The sequence below is a fragment of the Rosa rugosa genome, chromosome 2 (assembly GCF_958449725.1).
Source record: "Rosa rugosa chromosome 2, drRosRugo1.1, whole genome shotgun sequence".
NCBI lineage: Eukaryota > Viridiplantae > Streptophyta > Magnoliopsida > Rosales > Rosaceae > Rosa > Rosa rugosa.
In genome coordinates this window covers 60,793,170-60,818,253 of record NC_084821.1, presented here as the reverse complement: position 1 = coordinate 60,818,253, position 25,084 = coordinate 60,793,170, and the positions used below count along the sequence as shown (strand labels likewise).

At 38.6% G+C, this 25,084-nt stretch overlaps 4 protein-coding genes and 1 pseudogene across 4 annotated transcripts; 4 read left to right on the top strand and 1 right to left on the bottom strand.

Moving 5' to 3' along the window:
- Positions 1-238: 238 nt before the first annotated feature.
- On the top strand, positions 239-2,247 carry LOC133731199 (probable receptor-like serine/threonine-protein kinase At4g34500). Its single transcript, XM_062158629.1, has 4 exons — positions 239-628; positions 712-747; positions 1,309-1,555; positions 2,035-2,247. Exons 1-4 carry the CDS (start codon positions 618-620, stop codon positions 2,245-2,247), a joined length of 507 nt encoding a protein of 168 aa, XP_062014613.1. The 5' UTR covers positions 239-617.
- Positions 2,248-3,294: 1,047 nt separating this feature from the next.
- Positions 3,295-6,871, top strand: LOC133729016 (disease resistance protein RPM1-like). The gene is made up of 3 exons (XM_062156491.1): positions 3,295-3,547; positions 3,670-6,472; positions 6,595-6,871. Exon 2 carries the CDS (start codon positions 3,700-3,702, stop codon positions 6,451-6,453), a length of 2,754 nt encoding a protein of 917 aa, XP_062012475.1. The 5' UTR covers positions 3,295-3,547; positions 3,670-3,699; the 3' UTR covers positions 6,454-6,472; positions 6,595-6,871.
- A 1,253-nt stretch (positions 6,872-8,124) lies between these two features.
- Positions 8,125-11,050, bottom strand: LOC133731198 (gamma-soluble NSF attachment protein-like; annotated as a pseudogene).
- A 3,202-nt stretch (positions 11,051-14,252) lies between these two features.
- On the top strand, positions 14,253-20,042 carry LOC133729022 (disease resistance protein RPM1-like). Its single transcript, XM_062156495.1, has 4 exons — positions 14,253-14,437; positions 14,575-16,589; positions 18,882-19,672; positions 19,799-20,042. Exons 2-3 carry the CDS (start codon positions 14,605-14,607, stop codon positions 19,651-19,653), a joined length of 2,757 nt encoding a protein of 918 aa, XP_062012479.1. The 5' UTR covers positions 14,253-14,437; positions 14,575-14,604; the 3' UTR covers positions 19,654-19,672; positions 19,799-20,042.
- Positions 20,043-22,301: 2,259 nt separating this feature from the next.
- On the top strand, positions 22,302-24,983 carry LOC133729019 (uncharacterized). The gene is made up of 4 exons (XM_062156492.1): positions 22,302-22,978; positions 23,064-23,195; positions 23,299-23,442; positions 23,851-24,983. The coding sequence occupies exon 4, from the start codon at positions 23,905-23,907 to the stop codon at positions 24,757-24,759; it is 855 nt and encodes a 284-aa protein (XP_062012476.1). The 5' UTR covers positions 22,302-22,978; positions 23,064-23,195; positions 23,299-23,442; positions 23,851-23,904; the 3' UTR covers positions 24,760-24,983.
- Positions 24,984-25,084: the final 101 nt, after the last annotated feature.

Sequence of the window (25,084 nt, the reverse complement as noted above, 5' to 3'; positions counted from 1 at the left end):
CGACCCCATCGCTTTCTGATTCGGAAGACTTACCGTTGCGCCGACCTCCTCGCCTCTTCACGGAGACAGAAACAGTAAAAGCCACCACCAGTTCAACGGTGCTCTGGATTCAGAAGACTTACCGTTCGATTTTAATTCGGATTCGTTGATTCAAGACCTTTGTCTTCGACTTTCGCTTCCAATTCGGTTTCTGAGGGCTTTTGTCTTCGTGTTGCTTATCAGGTAGCTCTCTATTTTATGTCTTTCTCTCTGCTCAACTCTCAGTGTACTAGATATGGATTTTGGTTGGATGATTTTAGGTTTGCTTAATATGGGCGTAGTGTGATAGTTCTTGTTGCAATTTTACTTGCTTGTATGGTTGTCAAGAACATTTGGAGAAAGAAATTGGGTATTTTCAGTTATGCTTCATGATTTGAGTAAAGAAATGAATTCTGGAAATGACAATTTTTGGTTGGGTTGAAGTCCTAAAGAAGCAACAAGAGACGAGGCAGGTTGCGTTGTTGGCATAGGAGGCAGACTGGCAGAATCAACTGGGATTTAGAGCAGGCCTTCAATTTGAAGCCTGATTGCAGTGAGATTGGGGATGATTTCATTGTTTTTCGAAGACTGATGATGGAATGATGCTCAGGTATATGTGGTTTTCCCTTTTTTTTCCTTTGTTTTCAGTTATGATCCCCAATTTGATAGGGTTTTTTTCTCTATATTTTGCAGGTATCTTGAACAAACAACTAATTTTTTTGGTTCCTGGTAATCGTTGCTCTCTGCTATTTCCTTTCCCATTCCCATTTAACTAATTTTGGTTTCCCAATTGCATATTTTCTATTTTTTTTTCCTGTCATCACTATGGATTATGCTTTAATTTTCATGGATTCTCAAAGAAAAAATGAAAAGGTAGTGTTCTGGAATTTCATTTGATTTGATCTGCAAGTAGTAGAGTTGTTGAGAATTGGTTTCTACATTTATAGCTAGCTTTTTGCTATATATTGTTAGTTGATTTTTGGAAAATTATCAACTATAGTAGAATTGTATTGGACTGTGATCATTCAATTATGTCTTATGATTATAATTGAGAATCATTCCCAGTGGCATGTTAGTTTGGTTGTCCCGGAACATTGACATAAAATTGATATGCAATTGTGGAGTTGTTTATAAATTGATTTGGATGCTAAGAATTTGATTATGGTTTCAGTAAATGATGGAAATTGTTAAGGTTCACTCTAAATTGCATCAGTTGATAGTTGTAAGCTTTGTATTGTAAAGAAGGGTTATTGTAATGTCTATTTATGGGGGCAAAATGGTTTTGTTCAGGGCACCAGTAATCCAATTGCTCAAATCATATGTGTTCTTAAAGAAGACATTGAAGTTAAGCAACGAGGACATCATTGGCTCTGGAGAGTATGGGACAATTTATATACTTACACAGGATGACACCATGGCCTTGGCTGTGAAAAGATTGAACAGAGGAAGTGCAGATAGAGATCGAAGATTTGAGAGGGAAATTGAAGCAATGGGGGATATAAAGCACCGGAACATTGTGACTCTTAGGCCATGTTTGGTTGGTGGAATCTGGGCATTGGGAAATGAAACACTTTCCTTTCCTGCGTTTGGGACAGCCAAGGAAGGGAAAGTGATTCCCAAAGAAAAGGAAAAAGTGGAGAAACTTCCATGGTATTCACCGTGGAGGTTGCTCAGCTCTTCTCTCTCTTCAGTTTATCAACCATTACATATCACCTTACGTATTACAAATATTGTTCTATTCTTCTCATTGTAGGAGTGCTGAGATATATCTTGTCCACCTGATCAGAGTTACATAAATTGAAAATAAATAAATAATTAGAACTATATTAACCAATGCAAAAACTAGAAAATGAATAGCCTAGTAAACTTACCTCTGATTCAAATGTTATAGCATCCCCTTGCTCGGTACAACATTTCCTGTTCTGCATGTTGTCCAGATAATTGAGGGTCTCCAAGCCTTCTACATGAAGTTCACTTTAGAGTGGACACCAGCACTACTTTATTATTGATGTCAAGAAAGGATTGGGTGTTGCGGATGGGAAGGCTGCAGATGCCGGCGTTCGTAGATTTGACGGCTGGTCAGGTGGCAATGGCGGCAGTGTTGGATCTCTGGTTGATGATTTTCTTCCCGAGCAAGACACTGGGAGTGTCCAGCTAGGCCTGCTGGGCTTTCATGGTGGATGCAGGCCTCAGTACCTGGATTGGGTTTTGGGCCCAAAGGGCAATTAGAAGCAAAATAGGCCTAACTGTGCTAAAGACGAGCTGCATACAGATGGTGGAACTGTTGGGGATGCTGGTGCATCATCCTCAGCAAGTAATGTTTAAATGTTTCTTGGGTCACAAGATCTAGTTACTTGGTTGCCACATTTATTTATTTTGCTTCTAAGTTTCTAGGTTTTGTTAGAATAAAGGTGTTTAATTGTTTTTAAAAGGTGGGTGTATCTGGGAGTAAGAGGTTCTGTTTTTTCTTAAAATAGATCATTTGTATGTCCTAAATGACGGCTCTTTCTATCAGCCCCCTCTAAGGTATGTTGTTTCTGGTACTCACGCCACAGTCATCCTAACCGAAGTCAATTGTTACACCATCATCATTGGAAATACTAATTTAAGTAAGTAGAAAGTGGTTTATCCATAAGTTATGGAGAATCCAAGATTTAAACTAAGATTTTCTTTTGTGTCATTTATATATAGCTTTGGATTATGATAACTAAGGTCTTTGAGATGTTTGGTTTGGGAGCGGGGCGAGACTTCCTTGTTTAATCAAATCTAGATACGGTCACCGAGGTTTGATCAACCAGGCCGCAGCCGCAGCCTCAAGCCCCCAAGCCCAATTAAAAGTCTTAATTCTAAGGTGGGCTGAAACCCCAATCAAAATGATGGACCCGAAGCCCAAAGCTTTTCTTGATCGACATTTTCCTGCTCCACCACATAAATACCAAAATCAACTAACGCTGTTCTCATACCACTCCAAAACTAACGCTGGTCTTGGTCTCCCTACTCGTTAAGTTTCTTCTGGTGTATACTATTGCATAACTGGATTTACCACAGTTAACAAACCCTGTTTTTGTTTTTTTTTTTTTCGGTTGATAGTCGATGTTTTAAGCATTGACTGAATAGAGGCCATAAACTGGAGATAACTTAACAGTATTATTTAGGAAGGTATGAGAACTTTGATCATAACTTGATAAGTAATATGTACTAGTCAAGATTACTTGATGCAGGGACCTAGGACGAAGTGGACGTGGGAAGGAGACTGATCACTGGTAGCATATTACAAGTTAAAAGTGTTGGTCAAGGGGCATTGATCATCTCAACCAAAAGTGTGGATGCAGGTTGTTCTCTGTAGATTAGATATCAATGATAGAAATTGCATTTCAACAAAGGCAGCCCAAAGTCTTGTTCTCGAGTTGTTTGCTAGAGAGAGATTCATTTGTTGCGTCAAGAGTCCAGTTCTTCATGGATTTGAAACATATCATTGCAGTTCTTCTGTGAGCTCTCATATCTTACCAAAAAAAACCATCAATACTTGGTACGTCATTTTACATCTAGCAGTATTTTTAAAATTACATTTCAATATTAGTTTGGAATACTCCTTATTATCATTACTCGGTTTAGTTTTAGAAATACTTGATCCTTCTCCTTTCTTTACAGAGAGATCGAGTATACTGACTGAAGGCCAACATGGCCTCATGTGTAACAGACCTCTTAATTGGAAAAATTGTGGCAATTCTTGAGAATGAAGGAACAACCATATCCAGTGTTCGTGATGAAGTTGATAGCATTATGGAGGAGCTTCGAAGCATGAAAGCTTTCCTAGTGGATGCAGAGGCCGACACAGCAAAAACTGAAGGAGAGAAATTGTGGGTTGAAAGCATCAGAAACTTGGCCTGTGATGTTGAAGATATCATTGATGAATTCATGTATCACATGTACGAGAAGCAAAGTGGGAATCGACTTTCAAGGAGGCTACACAAAACCATTTGCTTTCCAAAATGTCTTTGGTTTAGACGTAAAACTGCAAAGAGGTTACAGAAAATCACTAAAAAGATCAAAGACATTCCAGAGAGGAATCAAAGGTACGGTGTTGGCCTTGTAGCAGGAGCAACTACATCTGAAGATATTCACAAATTGGTGCAGAACCAAGCTGAGTCTTCGTTTTTCATTATGGAAGACGAACTGGTAGGGATTGAAGGCAAGAAGCAAATACTAATGGGATGGCTCATGGATGAAGAGCAACACCAAACTGTTATATCTGTGGTTGGCATGGGAGGTTCTGGAAAGACAACTCTAGTTGCCAAGACCTTCAACAATGAAAGGGTGAAGAGACATTTCGATTGTTATGCATGGATTACCGTTTCCCAAACGTATGCTGTGGTAGACTTGTTTCGAAGCTTGATCATGGAATTCCACAAATCAAGGAAGGAAGATTTCCCTACAAATTTGAATGCGATGAGCCGCAAAGAATTGCTAGAGTTACTAGTTAACTACTTGGAGTCCAATAAATACCTGGTTGTTCTAGATGACGTGTGGGATATAAAAGTTTGGAGAGAAATGAAGGTAGCACTACAAGAAAGGCAACTAGGAAGTCGAATCATAGTTACAACTCAAAAAGAAGATGTAGCATCCAATTCTTTTGGAGTTAGAAGCCATGTTCACCATATTCAACCCCTGCTAAAGAATGAGGCTTGGGAGCTCTTCTGCAAGAAAGCATTCTCATCTAATGAGCAGCAAACTTGTCCACCTGATTTTGTGTCATTAGCGTGCCAACTTGTGGAGAAGTGTGAAGGCCTTCCTCTGGCTATTGTGGCTTTAGGGGGTCTTATGTCTTCCAAGAAGTCGCTGGATCAATGGCAGCAAGTCTGCAACAGCCTGAATTGGCATCTAGATAACAATTCATTGCTAGACCCTGTGAAAAACATCTTGTTGCTGAGTTTCAATGATTTGCCATCTCAATTGAAACATTGCTTCCTCTATTGCTCTCTATTCCCAGAAGATTTTGTAATTAGAAGAAAAAGGCTCATTAGATTGTGGATAGCTGAAGGATTTGTCGAACATGTGAAAGGGATCACCCCCGAAGAAGTTGGAGATGGCTATCTTTGGGAACTCTGCTTCCGTAGCATGTTACAAGTTGTAAAGAGAAATGGAACAGGAAGGCCGAGAAAAGTTAAGATGCATGATCTGATGCGAGAGCTTGCTTTGTTGACAGCCGAGAAGGAAAAGTTTGGTCTTATATACGACGGGATAGAAGGAATGGAAGACATCTCAACCCGTCGCTTATCAATTCACAAAATGGAAGGAGAAATTAAATCATGGCCAGGTATGTCAAAGATTCGTTCTCTTCTTGTATTTGCAACTGACATGTCCTCATCGTCTTTCTCAAATGCACTGGTTTCTCAATTCAAATTGTTGAGGACTCTAGACTTGGAGGATGTCCAAATTGATAAACTGCCGGATGCAGTTGTTTACTTGTTCAACTTGAGATACTTAAATTTGAAGGGCACTTTAATCGAGGAACTTCCAGAGTCCATAGGGCATCTCCGCAACCTTCAATTTTTGAAAATCGAGGAAACCAAGATAGAGGCACTTCCAGAAGGAATTGCAAAATTGCTGAACCTGCGCCATCTAAGTATGTTTCGGTTGACTGGAACCAATCTGGACTTCAAACTTTATAGTGGGACAAAAGCGCCATCATATATTTGTCAGTTGCAGAAATTGCAAAGTTTAAAAACGACTGAATCAGAAGGGGACACTATTAGACTTATCGGCAACATGACTCAACTCAGGGTCATCGGCATATCGAATGTGAAAGAAAGAGATGAGATTGACCTATGGGTTTCAATTAAGAAGCTCACTCTGCTTCAATCTTTGGTTTTAATGACAAGTAATGAAGATGAAATCCTTCCGGTGAAAGCACAATGTCCACCTCTTCCGCACCTTCGAAAGCTTAAATTGATTGGCAGACTGCAAAACGTAATACCTTGGTTTTCTTCACTGCATAGCCTCACATATCTGTATCTGCATTGGTCAAGACTTGAAGACGATGTACTACCTCAAATTGAAGCACTGCCCAATCTGACATGTCTTCATCTTTGTAATGCATATGTTGGGGAAAAGTTGTGTTTCTGCAGAGGCTTTGTAAAGCTGGAGACGTTGAATTTGTTGAATTTTGCCTCAGTGAAAAAGATTACTATAGAAAAAGGGGTGATGCCAAATCTCCAGTTCTTATGGGTTAAACAGTGCATGGAATTGAAGACATTGCCACTGGGCCTTGAATACCTTTCTAATCTACAACTTTTGCGCCTAGATGATGTCCCTATGGAAGTTATAAAGCTCATTCGGAATGGAGGTGCGGATCGGTCTAAGGTACAACACATCCCTAAGATCTTACATTTTTTCGAACAATCATCCAAGCGGGTCTGCGAAAACTTGGCGTAGTGTTTCTTTCTCCTGCCAGGTAATTGGTTTCTTATCCTGGAACAAACTGTTCAGCAATGAAAACTCAATTTAGTTTTACGAGCCGCATAATGAAAGAAAGATTTACCATATTGGTCTTTTCTCTTGTTATACCTTTTGCAGAATCAATCAAGCCCGATAAGTATTGAGCAAGATTTGAGTTTGATGAAGACTCCTTTCTGTACGTGTGGGAAGGTGCAAGGATTGATCTCAGTTTTCATATGCCTCTTTCTTTTTCCAAAATTGAATAATACACAAGACTGTTTCTGATGTTGTACTTGTTATTGTTCGTGTGCATTGGCATGTAATAATGCTGGATTGAATGCCACTTTAGCTGTTTGCATTGTAATAAAGATTGGTATCCATATCGAGCACTTTTTTTTGTCCGATGAGTTCCATATCTAGCAGTTCACAAATCTTTTTCTGTATTTGGAATTTCTAGAGGAGAACCACAGAACACACAAAGTGCACCTAGTTTTTTTTCTTTTGCTTGTAACATACATAGGCAATGGTTGCATAGAAAATGGCTGATTTGGCAACTGGCTGCATAGGATATGGCACCCGAAGCTGGAAGCTCTGGAAGGCTCCCCGAGACGGGAAGCTGTGGATTGTCCCTCAAGGTGGGCAGCTTTGATGTGCTCCTTGAGGCGGACAATATAGGCAAGGCCGCCTTGCGCTTCTTTCCAACAACCTTAGGCACCACCGGATCAGTTGGCCTGTCCTCGACAGTGTAAGGGTTCCACATCCCCTTGGTTTTAGAGTGACAATAGCAGCGCCACTTGCCACAGTCTTCGCCATCTAGCTGCCTTGGTCTTGCCGGATTTCTTTTCGTCATTACAGCTTCATAGAGCATCGGGTATTAGCCATATCAGACAGTTTGTAAGTTGTTCTCTCCGTAACTAATTAAGACAGTTTGTAAGTGCTCCTGAAATTACAACACAGCAACTAATTAAACCGAATCTAAGTAGCAGAAAAATGCATTTCAAATGAGATGTCTAATTTAACAACAAATTGTAGGAAGGTACTCCGTGTTTAGATGTTTGCAAACACCTTTATGGAGTCAAATTTGGAAAACCAAGCTGAAAGAGAATTAGAAAAATCAAACAGATGCTGAGATTCACCCTCCCTCACCTGTTGAGTTGTCATCGCCTTCTTGCATGTCGCTGCTGCTGTGCTTGTTGTTGTTGTTGTTGTTGTTGTTGTTCTGGAGTTGCTCTTCGAGCACTTTGCTTGACAAAGACGTTTAAGTCTTCAAATGGGGGTTTATGGAGGAGTTAGTTATATAAAGAAGCTTAACCTTCCTCGAGAAGCTTTGAACATATGTTGCAGCTTCCTTGAGAAGCTTGAACATATGTTGCATCTTCCATGAGAAACTTTACTGGGTTATAGAAGCTATTTCATTTTTCAATTCCGTGGAACTTGGCGTTTTTATTTTAGCTACTACAAATTCAAATTTTTCTGAGATTAGTCTTGGATACAGTTACTTATTATGCGTATACATCTTTTCAGTTGCAACATGTGAAGGCCACTGCAAACCCACAAATCACACAGAAGTCTTAAATAATGTCAAAGTGTTATTAAAAAAATAAACAGGCCAAGCCGCCAAAAGGCAATGTGGTTTTAAATTACAAGATAAGCTCTTTTCATATAAAAAAAATAAAAAAACCACTTCAAAATTCCATGTATAAGAATGCACCAAGATCAATACATTGTAGAAGAGGGTATGTATGGCAGTATCACTCTCGCGGCTATGTAAGGTCATCTTCATCTAATTCTTCTTCTTGCCCCTTAGACACATTTGTCTTTAGTCCACTGACATCACATGTAGGCAGTTTCCTGGCGAGTCTGATGACCTGCAGCCATTTCAGTTTAGTGAAACAAAGGTGAAACCGAGCATTTTACAGAACAGAAAAGCACATTCAAAATCAAGATTGGTATACAACTACCATTCTTCATGAAAAGACAGGTTTAACCAACATCCCTATAGCATAGCTGATTAATGCAGATGCCAATTACGCTAGAGAAGCAAGCATATGCATTACCATGTGATCAAGATGAGAAACTGCGCTTGACTGAGCAAGTTGTTTGATTTCTTCAATATCACCTTCTGGCTTCTGTGTATGCAGAAAGAAGTTTACTAGCACATCGGCCATGATCATTGCCCAAAAAAGCATCGACCCTACACAGATCCAAAAGCAGTAAGCGTATAATTGTGTAAATAGTACTTGCCGACCAAATATATAGCTCCAGTAAATAACGTTTCATATGAATATAGATAACCACAGCCTCTCAGGTCATCATTTCGGGCTCTGCCTTGATAAATTATCTATAATAAATAGTAAATAAAGCTGATGTAAAAACAAGTAAGGTACAGAACTTCTATATATTGCTTATACCAGAAGTTTCTGTTAGAGCTTTTACTTACTGGGAGCAATTGTTGTAGCATTTTTCTGCCTGCTTGACGTCATGAATATACAGGTATATGAGAATTGCACTAAGATATGCCTGCTTCAACAAAGATTATAAAAATAACTTCTTCAGAAGTATCATATTCAAACATGAAACTAAGGAATTAAAAAGTGACTCATACTAATAGGATAGCAACATTAATAATGCAACAGCTTAATCTCCCATATGCAGATGCTAGTTAGTATTAACTACACACATACAAAAGCACAAGTTACAGTCATCACATGAGTTATCAGACTACAGAAGTAGAATTGTAGAACCAGGAACGATTGCTACTTTGAACCTTTTCACAAACTTATATTCTAACTGAAACAGCCTGTAGAATTAGTTTCAGTGCAACAACCAAGATACATGTACAGAGGCCACAAGGATGGCAGTTTCTGTAAAACAAGGTACACGAAGACTAATTATAGCTCTAACGAGAAAACTTTAATTACTAAAGATGCATAAGGGCATCATTCTCTTTGTCCAGTGAGAAGCAAATGAAAGCAGAAAGCAAGTTTCCTTTTAAGAAGATGCTCTTTCTCAGAAAACTCTAGTTCACTTTTTCAGGCTTTAGCACTCTATGTAGCAACAAGGGAGCCATTCCACATTGTATTCATATCAGATACCAATACTTCTAAATTAGTGAAAAGTAATCTATATCATTTATAAATAAATAAATGGCAAAGAATTGTGTCAAGGGAACCAATTCCATATGTTGTCATTTTGATAAAGAATAGTGTAAAAACAAAAGATAAATGTGCAAAAAGCAATCCTTTTGCACCTTGCACTGGCTATGGGTAGCATTGCACTTATCAGCTGCTAAGCTCCATCTCAACAGGAAAGCTGCAGCATCTGTATACCTGTAAATATGGAAGCAAATATTTGTAGATCACCAGGATTATGATTAAACTCATAAGAAAAAGCTGGTGACCCTAATTTACTAGAAAACACCAAATATCCAACTTTTTTGTACCAGTTTGTAACGTTGGAGCATTTCCTTTTTCCTCTTCCTAATAAATAAACCTATAAACCCCGATTTCCCAACACCTTAGCCTCAATTGCTGGATCATCAATGCTGCTAGAAAACCCTACAACACATGATTTTCGCCTAAACCATAATTTTATCGTAATTAATTTCATCCTCTCAACTGACTAATTTGATAACGGCCATTATGTACTACATCTTCTTAATCAAGTAAAACGATAATTGCATAGCTTAAATAAGAAATGGTATATCATTCCAAAACTTACTTCTGTAGTTTTATATACGCACTAGTAACATCTCGATATAGATCAAAGGCCATTTGCTCTTTGCCATCGTCTTCAAGAATAGTGCACGCCTCAATGTAAAGTTGAATAGCTTCTTCGGGCACAGGATCTTCAAGAGCACTGTAGTAAATTGTAACATTTCAAATGGTTTAGGAAAGACATTCACATTTAAACTGTAAGATGTACAAACCAGTACAGAACACGAAAGAGGCTTAATCTTCCAAGCTGTAACCGTAACTCAAGTATATGCACAATATGAGAGAAAAATTGACATGGGAAACTCTCAAATAGACAAAAGTTTTTCTAGAATATAAATTTTCAGGTAACTCCCTGCAAATTCAAAATATTGAAAAGTCAAAATCTTTTGAAAAAAAAAAAAAAAAGATGAATAATTATTTGAAAAAACAACAATAATACCTGCAATTGTCAAGAGCACCCAAGTAAATGTCCAAATCAATTACTTGCAAGTAAACTAACGCTTTTGGACAGCACTTGAGACCGCTAATATAAAGAGCTACAAAAAGAAAAGAGAGAACCATGTCTTTACCGGGCTCCTTTTGCAAGAGCATCTGATGCAGGCTGTGCTCTTCCGCACACAGTATATAATTCCGATGCCCTTCTGTAAAAATCAGCAACTTCATTCCACTTGCCTAACTCCTTTGCTAGAGCAGCAGCAGACTCCATATGCTTTGCAGCATCCCAAGGTCTGATTTCATAGTAAAGGATATAGCAAAAGAACAGTCATATAGATCATCAAACAAAATCACTTATATAAATGAGGATACGAGGAGATCAACTCTTGTCCTTTTGATGCTTTTTCCAGCGCGTCCTTTGCTTTCTCATAATCCTTGGCAATCCATTAGCTACACAGAAGCAGTGTATAAGAACAATGAAAATTAAGAAGTAAAAGTCTTATGCTTGAGCAATGAAAATTACTTGAATGAAACAAAAGACAAAACCTTTGCCCTCTTCTACTCTTGGTCTCTCTTCCCCGTTACAAATTTACCAACCTTATATCCATACTGGGGCTTGGTCGACCTCGAGGGCCGTGCTGGCGGTGGCCCATACTAGGGGTTTGGTTCTGGGCCGGGTTTGGGTTAATCGGGAGAGATGGTGAAGCAGAGATGTGGAGATTGGAGCGGAGATGAGAGTGAGGGAGTGATTTGGTTGTCGCGCCGGCGATTGAAGAGAAGTGGCCGCCATGGTGGTTGATGAACTGAAGCTCCGGGACTCTCTGTGGTTTTCGTTGGCTCACTCACTCGGTCCGACTCTGTTTTTTGGGTTAAAAAGATAGAAGATGATGCTGCCCCTCAACTTTCAAGTGAAATGCAAGTGCTCGGGGGTATATTCCCAATTTCTGGAAATGGTTTTTTAACTTTTTTGTTGGTATGAGAGTAGAAAATGGAGGGAATCCATGGTCAAATTACTGAAAATCCCTTCAAGGATTGGTGTTTTTCCAAACAAGACTATCTACTTCTGTTTATGCATAGGGTGGTTGAGGCTGGAACTGGGCTAGGCCAGGTCTGTTGGGCTTTGGGCTTTAGGCTCAGCCTTTTCCTTTGGGCCAAATTGGGTTGCTTTAGTTTTTTTTTTTTATAATTCCCTACTAATTTTTTGGGGGGAGGTAGTGAGTTTCAGCCCAATCTAAGCATTTTTGTTTGTCTCTTATGTCTAATAATTCCCTACTGAAAACCTTCTGGACTTTAGATTTGCTAGTGAGACAAAAGTGCTATCAAATATTTATAAGTTGCATAAATTATCAATTATTGAATCAGAAGGGGATACTATTAGAGTTGTCAGCAACATGACTAAACTTAGGAGAATCGACATATCGAATGTGAAAGAAAGAGATGAGAATGATATTTGGGTCTCAATTGAAAAGTTGACTCTGCTTCAATATCTAGAGTTAACAACAAGTAATGAAGAGGAAATTTTTCTAGTGAAAGCACAATGTTCACCTCTTCCGCCTTTTCAAAAGCTTTGTCTGATTGGAAGATTTGCAAAATGTACTACCTTGGTTTTCTTCATTGCATAGTCTCAGAATTCTGTATCTGTGTTGGTCTAGACTTGAAGAGGATTTACTACCTCAAATAGTCAAATTGAAGCACTTCTCAATCTGACAAACCTCAAATTTAGATTAGGTATATTTTAACTCTTGAACTACTGAAGTGTTTTCAACCTAAGTATCAAATACTATCATTTACATACGTTAATTTACCTTTGTCAGTCATTTTTATATCTGGAGCTAGGTAGTTTGTTACAAAAAACTGTTAGTTTCTCAAAACATTTGTGTGGGAGTGGTCAAATTTTGCTGGGCCCGTAATTAGGGCGATTAACTCCGTAGTTAGTATGGCGTTAAATTTCAGTCATGAATGCGGCGATTATTACGACAATAACTACGCACAATGATTACGATTATAAGTGTGCAATGAATGACTATCATAAATACGCAATGAATGACGGTCGTAAATACGCAATGATTAACTGTTATTAGTGCAGGAATAATTGTCATCATAAGTGTGTAAATAAATACAGCCATAAAAGCATAAATAATGACGGTTTGTTCCCCAAGTAAGTCATCGCCTATATAAAGGAGGCTCGACGTCCAGGTAATCCATCAAATTCCAATTCTCTCTATTCCACTACTAAGAAATGTACTGACTTAGGCATCAGAGGGTTTTCTGCAGGTACCCCACCTTCTTCCTTAAGGCGACGGTCAAACTCCGAATCAACGCTCAAAGGAAGCTTCTCGATCAATCCTGGTCAGCTCCCGCTCCAGTCCGCATTAATTGTTGGGTCAAATTCCTCTACGGAATTTTTCACCTCCAACAATCTGCAGTGGATGTGTCTATTGCCACGTGGCGCACCCAACAACTATATCCCTCTAACCCTATGTCAATTCTAACATGGCAAAAGACAGACCCACAACCTGTCAAATTTAACCCTTAACTTGTCTTTTCCAATGCAAACAATGTTAAAAGGCTTTATCCAAAAAAAAAAAAAAAAAGGCACATTGAAAAGAGAATAAATTTCTTCTGCTACAGGCACGGAACCAAGGGGTGGCACCCCATTTTTAAAAAGAAATATATGCAGGGTATAGATTATAGAATAGTCTTAATATCCCCTAAAAGCCTTTCCCTCTCTCTCATCTCTAATTCATTTTCTCCTATTCTTCTCTTCTGAGATTCTTTTCTTAATTTTTTCTTTCCTTGTGTATTTAATCCTTTCAGGTTCATCCAAGACAGACTTCTCTATCTGACCAAAACAAAATAAATGAATTCTCCAATTAATTTTTTCATTTTTTCAATTAAGAGTTTAGCATTGAATTCTAATATAAGATCTAATTTAGATTTTCATCAAGGAAATGTCATAAAACAGATTAGTGAATTTGTTTTTTCCTTCAAACACAGAACTTAGTTTGATTCAGCCCACCTTCTTTTACAGTCCTGGTTCCGTCCCTGTTCTGCTATCTTCGTTCTTTTCCTCAGCTATCCTCTTTTTTTTTTTTTTTTTTTCAGTTTCTTCATATTCTCACACACTTAGCAAGCATTACATTGTATTAATTAATTAAAAATATTTTTTCAAATTTTTCAACGAATATTACATGTAAAATATCTGAATAATATACATGCTTATTTTTCTTATATTATACACATTTCCTATTTTACTAACAGAATTCAAATCAAAACTAACCATGGTACGTTTCTTGTTCTTCGCTGGTTAAGTTTCTACCTGTATGGACCACACCTGTGCTCAAAAACAGAAGAAGACCACAGCTTTTTGGTAAGTGGAGCCTGCAACCACTGCTGAAATGCAGACCCCATAAGATTCCCAAAACGAAGCTGGATTTTTGACAATTAACAACCCTCTTTTTTTTTTTTTTTTTTTTTTTGGCCGTTGATGACTTAGATGATCACGTGTAAGCAATCCATAAACTTGAGATAACTTAACAGTGTAATTCACGTGTAACATTTACAAGTCCTTGTCGGTACATCTTACCAAGATCTACTTGATGCTGGGACCGTGGAAGGAGACTGATAACTGGTAGCAATTAATTACACGTTAGAAGTCTTAGTCAAGTAGATCTGCATTATATTTCAACAATAGTAATTTCATTTTCAATAAACACAGTGACCAGAGTATTGTTCTTGAGTTCTTGACCAGATCTTCATGGATTTAAACCAGATCATTGCAGTTCTTCTGTGAACTTCCAGATCTTATCAAAAAGATCCATCAACACTTGGTACGTCGTTCTACATCTACTATCATTTCTTTGAAAAATTGCATTATTTCAATACTCAATTTTGTCCTTTGAGAAATACTTATTGTCAAGACTCAGTTTAGTTTTGGAAATACTTGAACCTTCTCTCTTCTTTACAGAGAGATCGAGTATACTCACTGAAGGCCAAGATGGCCTCATCTGTAACAGACCTCTTAATTGGAAAAATTGTGGCAATTCTTGAGAACGAAGGAACAACCATAGCCAGTGTTCGTGATGAAGTTGATAGCATTAAGGAGGAGCTTCGAAGCATGAGAGCTTTCCTATTGGATGCGGAGGCCGACACAGCAAAAAATGAAAGAGAGAAATTGTGGGTTGAAAGCATCAGAGACTTGGCCTATGATGTTGAAGATATCATTGATGAATTCATGTATCACATGTATGAGAAGCAAAGTGGGAGTCGACTTTCAAGGAGGCTACACAAAACCATTTGCTTTCCAAAAAGTCTTTGGTTTAGACGTAAAACTGCGAAGAGGTTACAGAAAATCACTAAAAAGATCAAAGACATTCCAGAGAGGAATCAAAGGTACGGTGTTGGCCTTGTAGGAGGAGCAACTACATCTGAAGATATTCACAGATCGGTGCAGAACCAAGCGGACTCTTCGTTTTTCATTATGGAAGATGAACTGGTTGGGATTGAAGGCAAGAAGCAAATACTAATGGAATGGCTCATGGATGAAGATCAACGCCAAACTGTTATATCTGTGGTTGGCATGGGAGGTTCTGGAAAGACAACTCTAGCTGCCAAGACCTTCAACAATGAAAAGGTGAAGAGACATTTTCATTGTTGTGCGTGGATTACCGTTTCCCAAACTTCTGATGTGGTACACTTGTTTCGAAGCTTGATCATGGAACTCTACAAATCAAGAAAGGAAGATGTCCCTGAAAATTTGAATACCATGAGCAGCAGAGAATTGAAAGGGTTACTAGTTCACTACTTGGAGTCCAAAAGATACCTGGTTGTTCTAGATGACGTGTGGGATAATAAAGATTGGAGCGAAATAAAGGTATCACTTCAAGATAGGCAGCTCGGAAGTCGAATCATAGTTACAACTCGAAAAGAAGATGTAGCATCCAATTGTTTTGGAGTTAAAAGCCATGTTCACCATATTCAGCGCCTACAAAAGGATGAGGCTTGGGAGCTCTTCTGCAAAAAAGCATTCTCATCTAATGAGCACAAAACTTGTCCACCTGATTTTGTGTCATTAGCATGCCAACTTGTGGAGAAGTGTGAAGGCCTTCCTCTGGCTATTGTGGCTTTAGGGGGTCTTATGTCTTCCAAGAAGTCGCTGGATCAATGGCAGCAAGTCTACAACAGCCTGAATTGGCATCTAGATAACAATTCATTGCTAGACCCTGTGAAAAACATCTTGTTGCTGAGTTTCAATGATTTGCCATCTCAATTGAGACATTGCTTCCTCTATTGTTCTCTTTTCCCAGAAGATTTTGTAATTAGAAGAAAAAGGCTCATTAGATTGTGGATAGCCGAAGGATTCGTTGAACATGTGAAAGGGATCACGCCCGAAGAAGTTGCAGATGGCTATCTTTGGGAACTCTGCTTCCGTAGCATGTTACAAGTTGTAGAGAGAAACGAAACAGGAAGGCCGAGAAAAGTTAAGATGCATGATCTGATGCGAGAGCTTGCTTTGTTGACAGCCGAGAAGGAGAAGTTTGGTCATGTATACGATGGGAGACAAGTAATGGAAGAGATCTCAACCCGTCGCTTGTCTATTCACAAAATGGAAGGAGAAATTACATCATGGCCGGGTATGTCAAAGATTCGTTCTCTTCTTTTCTTTGCAACTGACATGTCCTCGTTGTCTTTCTTGAATGCACTAGTTTCTCAATTCAAATTGTTGAGGACTCTAGACTTGGAGGGTGTCCAAATTGATAACCTGCCGGATGCAGTTGTTCACTTGTTCAACTTGAGATATTTAAATTTGAAGGGCACTTTAATTAAGAAACTTCCAGAGTCCATAGGGCTTCTACACAACCTTCAATTTCTGAACATCAAAGATAGTAAGATAGAGTCACTTCCACAAAGAATTGAAAAGTTGTTGAACCTGCGCCATCTAATTATGTATCGCTACACTATAGAGAGTCGGGGCTTCATGATGTAGGACGAGAATGGACCCAGTTTAGCCGAAAAACCATAAAAGTAAAGAAGCGGTGTAGAATCAAGAAGAGTGATTGGAAAATAGGTAACTCACGCGTAATCAGGTTACTAGCCGCTGGAATATTCAAGAAGATTTGGTTTTGGACTTTTCGGGTTTCTCGTGCGAAAAGTCAGGTTTTGATTTTGAATCAGATTTGACTAACTTTTGGCCAGAATGTCCGTTTGAAACGCCTGATAACTTTCCAGAATGGGAACGACGAGATCTTCAAGACTCACTTTAGTGAGCCCTATCAGATTTAGGCCAAAATGTATCTTCTTAATTATCCGATTCGTGATTTAATATTTTTAGGTTAGTTTTACATTCTTTTTATTTTAGGTTTTCTAGTTTATTTTGGATTTGTTTTGTTTTAATCCGTGGGCTTTAGGGTTTCATTGTTAGTCGCTCTAGGGTTTCTTTTCCCATATATAAGCAACCTTAAACGGCTGCAGAACTATCTTTTATCATATTATCAATCAAAATTGAGAGTTTTCTCTTTTATCTCTGGTGGACTCCAGAATCTTTGTTTTAGGTTTATTGCTTGTAAACCTAGGGTTACTTCTTCCCGCGTCAGTTGGTATCAGAGCGGGTTTCGCCCGCTTCTTAGCAGACGACGATCCAAGGGAGAAGTTCATTACCACCAACCTCAACGACGCTGGTCGTAGAGTATCTATCAAAGAAAGTTTCGTTGAAGAGGAACATACCAAGGGATTTGCCCTAGGACAACCTCATCAATCAAAAAAAAAAAAAAAAAAAAAAGAAGAAACATGGAACATTGGATATTCACAACGCCGGATTATGACGACTTCCGAACTACATGTGTCATCAAATACAAGGTATGCTCTGTAATAATTGACAGTGGTCTGCGAGAGAATTTTGTAGCAAATAAAATTGTGGATTATTTTCAATTGCTGACAGTGAAGCTGAGTGATCCATACTGGATTCCATTTGGAGAGGATGAATATGCACAAGTAACAGAGGTTTGTAAAGTTCTTGTCTCTATGGGAAAATTTTATAAAGAAGAGATTATTTGTCATGTGATTGACATGGATGACACTAATGTGCTTTTTGGAAGGCCATGGCATGAAAGCGTCAAAGGTGGTTATTGCAAAGATGACACATATTTATTTAGGTGGGAGTCACACAAAATTAAAATCAAGCCTGGAAGGAAGAACATCAAGAATTATCCTCCTAAGGTTTTCGAGAAGAAGTTAGAGTCCAAGTTTTCTTTGCCGGTTGAGATTAATAGTTTAATTGAAGAAAAGCCAGAAGAATTTCTAATGGAAGAACCTCCACAAGAATTCATGGATGAAGACCAAGAAGAGGTTAAAGATGAAATTGCTCATGAAGACATGGTTATTTGTACTGATGAAGTCTTGGAGCCTAAAATAAATCATTCAGAGCCAGATGTTATTCAAGAGTACAACCTTGAGAGCTGTGAAGAATCTACTAAGGTTGCTTATAACAGACTCATCTATGGTGTTGGATTCATGATTGTGTCATCAGAATATGCAGAAGATCCAGCCAATAATCCACATGTCCAATTGTCTAATTTTTTCTCAGGTCTTTTGTCTACCTATTCCTGTCGTTTATTCAAGAGGAACTCGAGGGCGAGTTCTTTCATAGTGGAGGAGAATGATGTAGGACGAGAATGGACCCAGTTTAGCCGAAAAACCATAAAAGTAAAGAAGCGGTGTAGAATCAAGAAGAGTGATTGGAAAATAGGTAACTCACGCGTAATCAGGTTACTAGCCGCTGAAATATTCAAGAAGATTTGGTTTTGGACTTTTCGGGTTTCTCGTGCGAAAAGTCAGGTTTTGATTTTGAATCAGATTTGACTAACTTTTGGCCAGAATGTCCGTTTGAACGCCTGATACCTTTCCAGAATGGGAACGACGAGATCTTCAAGACTCACTTTAGTGAGCCCTATCAGATTTAGGCCAAAATGTATCGTCTTAATTATCCGATTCGTGATTTAATATTTTTAGGTTAGTTTTACATTCTTTTTATTTTAGGTTTTCTAGTTTATTTTGGATTTGTTTTGTTTTAATCCGTGGGCTTTAGGGTTTCATTGTTAGTCGCTCTAGAGTTTCTTTTCCCATATATAAGCAACCTTAAACGGCTGCAGAACTATCTTTTATCATATTATCAATCAAAATTGAGAGTTTTCTCTTTTATCTCTGGTGGACTCCAGAATCTTTGTTTTAGGTTTATTGCTTGTAAACCTAGGGTTACTTCCGCCCGCGTCACTTCAGATATGCGGTTGGGACAAAAGCGCCATCAAATATTTGTAAGTTGCAGAAATTGCAATGTTTAAAAGTGATTGAATCAGAAGGAGACACTTTTAGACTTATCGGCAACATGACTCAACTTAAGAGCATCGGCATATCGAATTTGAAAGAACAAGATGGGATTGACCTTTGGGTCTCAATCGAAAAGTTGAATATGCTACAATCTATGGTTTTAATCCCAAGTAATGAAGAGGAAATTCTTCCGGTGAAAGCACAATGTCCACCTCTTCCGCACCTTCGAAAGCTTGTATTGGTTGGCAGACTCCAAAACGTAATACCTTGGTTTTCTTCACTGCATAGTCTCACAGCTCTGATTCTGCATTGGTCTAGACTTGAAGAGGATTTACTACCTCAAATTGAAGCACTGCCCAATCTGACAAGGATTCAACTTTGTAGTACATATGTTGGGGAAGAGTTGTGTTTCCGCAGAGGCTTTGTAAAGCTGGAGGTGTTGGAGTTGTTGAATTTTGACCCTGTGAAAGTGATAACTATAGAAAAAGGGGTGATGCCAAATCTCCGGGACTTAACTGTTGCCCGCTGCATGGAGTTGAAGACAGTGCCACTGGGCCTTGAATATCTTTCTAATCTACAAACTTTGGACCTGAAAGATGTTCCCATGAAAGTTATACAGCCCATTCGGAAAGGAGGTGCAGATCGCTTTAAGGTACAACACATCCCTAAGATCAGACATATTTTTCAACGATCATCCGAGCGGGTCCATGAAGACTTGTCCTAGTGTTTGTTTCTCCTGCCAAGTAATTGGTTTCTTATCCTGGAACAAACTGTTCACCAATGAAAACTCAATTTAGTTTTACGAGCCGCATAATGAAAGAAAGATTTACCATTATGGTCTTTTCTCTTCTTATATATACCTTTTGCAGAATCAATCAAGCCCGAGAAGTATTGAACAAGATTTGAGTTTGGTGAAGACTCCTTTCTGTACGTGTGGGAAGACACAAGGATTGATCTCAGTTTTCATATGCCTCTTTCTTTTTCCAAAATTGAATAATACACAAGACTGTTTCTGATGTTGTACTTGTTATTGTTCGTGTGCATTGGCATGTAGTAATGCTGGATTGAATGCCACTTCAGCAGTTTGCATCGTAATAAAGATTGGTATACATATCGAGCACTTTTTTTTTCCGATGAGTTCCATATCGAGCACTTTGCAAATCTTTTTCTGTATTTGGAATTTCTAGAGGAGAACCACATAACACACAAAGTGCACCTAGTTTTTTTTCTTTTGCTAGCTTGTAACATACATAGGCAATGGTTACATAGAAAATGGCTACTTTGGCAACTGGCTGCATAGGATATGGCACCCGAAGCCGGCGACTCTGGAGGGCTCCCCGAGACGGTAAGCTGTGGATTGTCCCTCAAGGCGGGCAGCTTTGATGTGCTCCTTGAGGCGGACAATGTAGGCAAGGCCGCCTTGCGCTTCTTTCCAACAACCTTACGCACCACCGGATCAGTTGGCCTGTCCTCGACAGTGTAAGGGTTCAACATCCCCTTCGTTTTAGAGTGACAGTAGCGCCGCCAGTTGCCACAGTCTTCTCCACCTAGCTGCCTTGGTCTTGCCGGATTTCTTTTTGTCATTACAGCTTCATAGAGCATCGGGTATTAGCCATATAAGACAGTTTGTAAGTTGTTCTCTCCGTAACTAATTAAGACAGTTTGTAAGTTGTGCTCCTGAAATTACAACACAACAACTAATTAAGACCGAATCTAAGTAGCAGAAAAATGCATTTCAAATGAGATGTCTAATTTAACAACAAATTGTAAGAAGTTACTCCGTGTTTAGATGTTTGCAAACACCTTTATGGAGTCAAATTTGGAAAACCAAGCTGAAAGAGAATTAGAACAATCAAACAGATGCTGAGATTTACCCTGCCTCAGCTGTCTTGAGTTGTCATCACTTTCTTGCATGTCGCTGCTGCTGTGCTTGTTGTTCTGGAGTTGCTCTTCGAGCACTTTGCTTGACAAAGACGTTTAAGTCTTCAAATGGGGGTTTATGGAGGAGTTAGTTATATAAAGAAGCTTAACCTTTGCTCGAGAAGCTTTGAACATATGTTGCAGCTTCCTTGAGAAGGTTGAACATATGTTGCATCTTCCATGAGAAACTTTACTGGGTTATAGAAGCTATTTCATTTTTCAATTCCGTGGAACTTGGGGTTTTTATTTTAGCTACTACAAATTCAAATTTTTCTGAGATTAGTCTTGGATACAGTTACTTATTATGCGTATACATCTTTTCAGTTGCAATATGGGAAGGCCACTGCAAACCCACAAATCACACAGAAGTCTTAAATAATGTCAAAGTGTTAATAGCTAATACTAAACAGGCCAAGCCGCCAAGGCAATGTGGTTTTAAATTGAGAAAATTACATATAAGTGCATTTTAAGGTGTTGTTTTAGCCTAAAGGCCACCCAATATTTTCTTCCTTCATAAGGCCACCAGATACAAAATTAGGATTAAATTTTGAACATTAAAAATAAAGGAATTTACAGTTCTGCCACTCTCAAAACAGACCCAAATTGTGATATCAATCTAGGGTTTGTTTCATTTTCAGAAACGCATCCTTCTCTCTCTCTCGTCGCCGGCACACGTTCTCTCTAGTCGGCGGGACACTCTCTCATCGCCGACGTTCTCCCTCGTCGGTGGGCCTCTCTCAACCGCCTCTTGATCTGGACCTCGTCGCCGGCGCTCTTTCGATTTTCTGTGGAGTATCTTTGTTTGCAGTAGCTTTCTATTTTCAATTTCGATTTACTGTGGAGTATCTTTGTTTGCAGTAGCTTTCTCTTTTCAATTTCTATTTGCTGTGGAGTATCTTTGTTTGCAGTCGCTTTCTCTTTCAATTTCGATTTGCTTTGGAGCATCTTTGTTTGCAGTAGCTTTCTCTTTCAATTTTGATTTGCTGTGGAGCATCTTTGTTTGCAGTAGCTTTCTCTTTCAATTTCAATTTGCTGTGGAGCATCTTTCAATTTCGATTTGCTAGTAGGCTTGACAGTCTTTCGCTGTAGCGATTGTTCTTCTTTGGAGTATCTTTTAGAATGTTTGCAGTATGTTTCATGATGCTTGACAGTAGCTTATCTTTAACAACAACTTGGCTTACCAGCTTGCATGTTTAACAAGAGCTTTCTGGTTCTATCTCAATAGCTTTATGGTTCTTTAGAGCTTTCTGGTTCTATCTCAATAGCTTTATGGTTCTTTGACAATAGCTTTACACATCTACTACAGTAGCTTGTTTAGTCTTTTACAGTAGCTTTTTGTTGTTTTTGTCAGTATCTTTTGTAGCCTTCCACTGTAGCTTTCTTATTCTTTAATAATAGCTTTGTTTTTTATCTTCTCTCATTTTTTTCTCTACTTGCAGGAAGGAAAAATGGCTGAACGTAGAGACCGAACACCACAGTATAGAGCAAGTCTACAGTCATTCAACGAGAAGATGAAAACCTACAAAGGGATGATCAGTCCAGATGTAATGTTGAGGTTGAATAAGACACCATTCTGAGAGATCATTTATGTCTTCCATCACGGACTTTTAAAAGACAGAGAATGCAGAAAAGTAGATGAGGACATTCTGAGAATGGTCAAGACATACGACGTCAATCAAAAAGGGTTTCTGCTTGGGGAAAGGATACTGAAAATAACCCGTGAAGATGTAGCTATCTGCCTTGGAATGCGATTGGAAGGAGTCACATTCGAGCTAAACAAGCACCACCAGAAGCCAACGAAGAATCGCATCATCGACAAGTATTTTGGAGATGCAAAGAAAGTGACAAAAGCGATGGTTGATAGTGCACTTGCCGAATCTTTGAAAGACCCAAGGAATCAAGTCGCAGGTGAGGTGGCATCGCTAATTGTCATGAGTCTGTTCGTATCCTTCTTGTTCTGCACCTCAAGCTCTACATTGTCCTGGAAGTTGGTAGAAATTTGCACCTAATGGAATTCTTGGGGACGATATTCATGGGCAACCTTAGTACTAGACCACCTGCACAATGGTCTAAGTAAGAAGCAGGAAGACAAAGATGTCAATTTGTCAGGTTGTTTGCCGCTAATCATGGTAAGTAACCACTACTGTTAGTTTCATTAACATTTCAGTAGATTTAGCCCTCAAAATTAATGTTTTTCTTATTGTTGTGTAACAGTATTGGTTAGCTGAGAAGACAAAGATGGGAGGAGCAATCATGAGAAATGAATTAGGGTCGCCAAATTTCATAAGATGGTCACTCGTCGAGCTGCACAAAGAAATGGAGAAACTAACCAATGAGCAGATAGAGGTAAAGAAAGAAAAACAAAGAATAAATTTGCAATAAGAAATCAGTTTAGAAATATATTGTTCTAGTCTTTAACAGTGTGTGTACTTTGTTTGATGAAAAAAAGGAAATGTTTGACCGAAAGCTGACAAAGGAAGACTTGGAAGTGGCAATGCATGACATCAGAGGAAGAAACAGAGGAGTAGCATCAGAAGAATCAAACGAAGAGCTGAGGGAGGAAGACTTTGTAACTCCAACTTTTGGAGATTGGGTAAGTATCTTTCTTTGTTGATTTTCAGTAGCTTTCTCTGCCTATGTTACTAGCTTTCTCTGTCTGGGTTAGTAGCTTTCTCTGCCTATGTGATCTATAACCAAGTAATTTTCTTTGAAAATTTTAGTAGTTTTCTGTAACTGTTTGAGTAGCTTCTTTTAAGCTCATCAGTAGTTTTTTAAAAATTTCAGAAGCTTTCAGTTTCATGGACGAGTTAGTAGATTCGTATGATTATGTTAGTAGCTTTCTTTAATCATTTGAGTAGCTTTTGGTATTCAAATTAGTAGCTAAGAAACTTTCAGTTTCATGTAATTAATTCTGAGCAAGTTTGTATCTTTGTATAGCTATGTTAGTATGTTTTAATAACCACCTCAGTAGCTTTTTAATGTGATTTTTTTTTTGATACAGCACAAGAAAACCACCCAAGAGCGATGAAAAAAAGAAGCAGAAAGTCAGAAGAGAATGAAGGACATAATAGACTCGTTGGAAGAAGCAACAACTCAGACAAGTCTCTCACAAGAAGAAAACCAGAAAACCCAAGACTTGTTGAAGAAGTTGACCGAAGAGAATGAAAAGCTAGCAAGGCAGAATGATAGGTATTGGGAGATGTTGGACAAAGCCTTTGAGGAAGACAATATAGCAACAAGGAAGATACAGATCTTGCAGAACAAATTGTTGAAGAAGTGGAAAGTTTTTACAACCATTGAGAAGGAAAAAAAGAACTTGGAGGACGTCATTGAGCAGCAGAGAGAAACAATACATAATCTGGAAAATGAATTGCTGGAAATGGAAAGAAAGCTACTGGAGAAGGATATGTTGGATTCTCAAGAGGATTTACGGAAAGATGATATAGAAAACAGTAAAAGTGATGGTGAAGATGATGAGGAAGAGGGTGGAGAAGGAGCTGATGGTGAAGATGATGAGGAAGAGGGTGAAGAAGGAGCTGATGGTGAAGATGGTGGAGACGATGATGAAGACAAAGAAGAAAAACCTGAAGTGAGAACAACCAGAAAGAAGCACACAGCAGCAAGAAAAGATAAAAGAGGCAGGTCTTCTCAGAAACAGGAAGCAAAGAAACAATCAAGGAGAAGGGAAAGGGTGAAAAAAGCTGCTGCTGAAGAAGAACCTGAAGAAGAAGCTGCTGATGAAGAAGAAGAACCTGAAGAAGAACCCATTAAAAAGATGAAGAAAGGGAAGAAGCAAGCTGTAAAGAGAAATTCAATGGTGGATCGAATCAAGAACAAAAAAAGGAAGGCTACTGAAGACAAGGAGTTCACGTATACCACTAAAAGAACAAGGAGCGGCAAGAGGCATTAGATGATAATCGGAAATAGTAGATTTATGTAGTGCTGACAGTAGGTTTTTGAGGCTATGAAAGTAGATTTTTCATGTGTGGACAGTACCTTAATGTTGTTTAATTTCCAGCTTAGATATTTGATGGAAAATGACGTCGGGCTGACAGTAGTATTTTGAAGTACTGACAGTGGCTTTACGAACTGTTAACAGTAGCTTTATGTTTAATTTTCAGCTTTAATATTGGATGGAAATTGATGTCTATTTTGTTACTTTCAGCTTTAGTTTTCTTCTTTAATGTCCATTTCCAGTTTTGTTTTGAAATTTATGTCGAAATCATTAGACAAAG

Coding starts and splice junctions, on each gene's coding strand:
- LOC133731199 (XM_062158629.1), top strand. Junction 748..1,308: donor ACTAATTTTTTTGGTTCCTG/GTAATCGTTGCT, acceptor GGTTTTGTTCAG/GGCACCAGTAATCCAATTGC. Junction 1,556..2,034: donor TGACTCTTAGGCCATGTTTG/GTTGGTGGAATC, acceptor ATTGATGTCAAG/AAAGGATTGGGTGTTGCGGA.
- LOC133729016 (XM_062156491.1), top strand. CDS start 3,700: ATGGCCTCATGTGTAACAGACCTCTTAATTGGAAAAATTGTGGCAATT.
- LOC133729022 (XM_062156495.1), top strand. CDS start 14,605: ATGGCCTCATCTGTAACAGACCTCTTAATTGGAAAAATTGTGGCAATT. Junction 16,590..18,881: donor GAGAGTCGGGGCTTCATGAT/GTAGGACGAGAA, acceptor GCGTCACTTCAG/ATATGCGGTTGGGACAAAAG.
- LOC133729019 (XM_062156492.1), top strand. CDS start 23,905: ATGAAGGACATAATAGACTCGTTGGAAGAAGCAACAACTCAGACAAGT.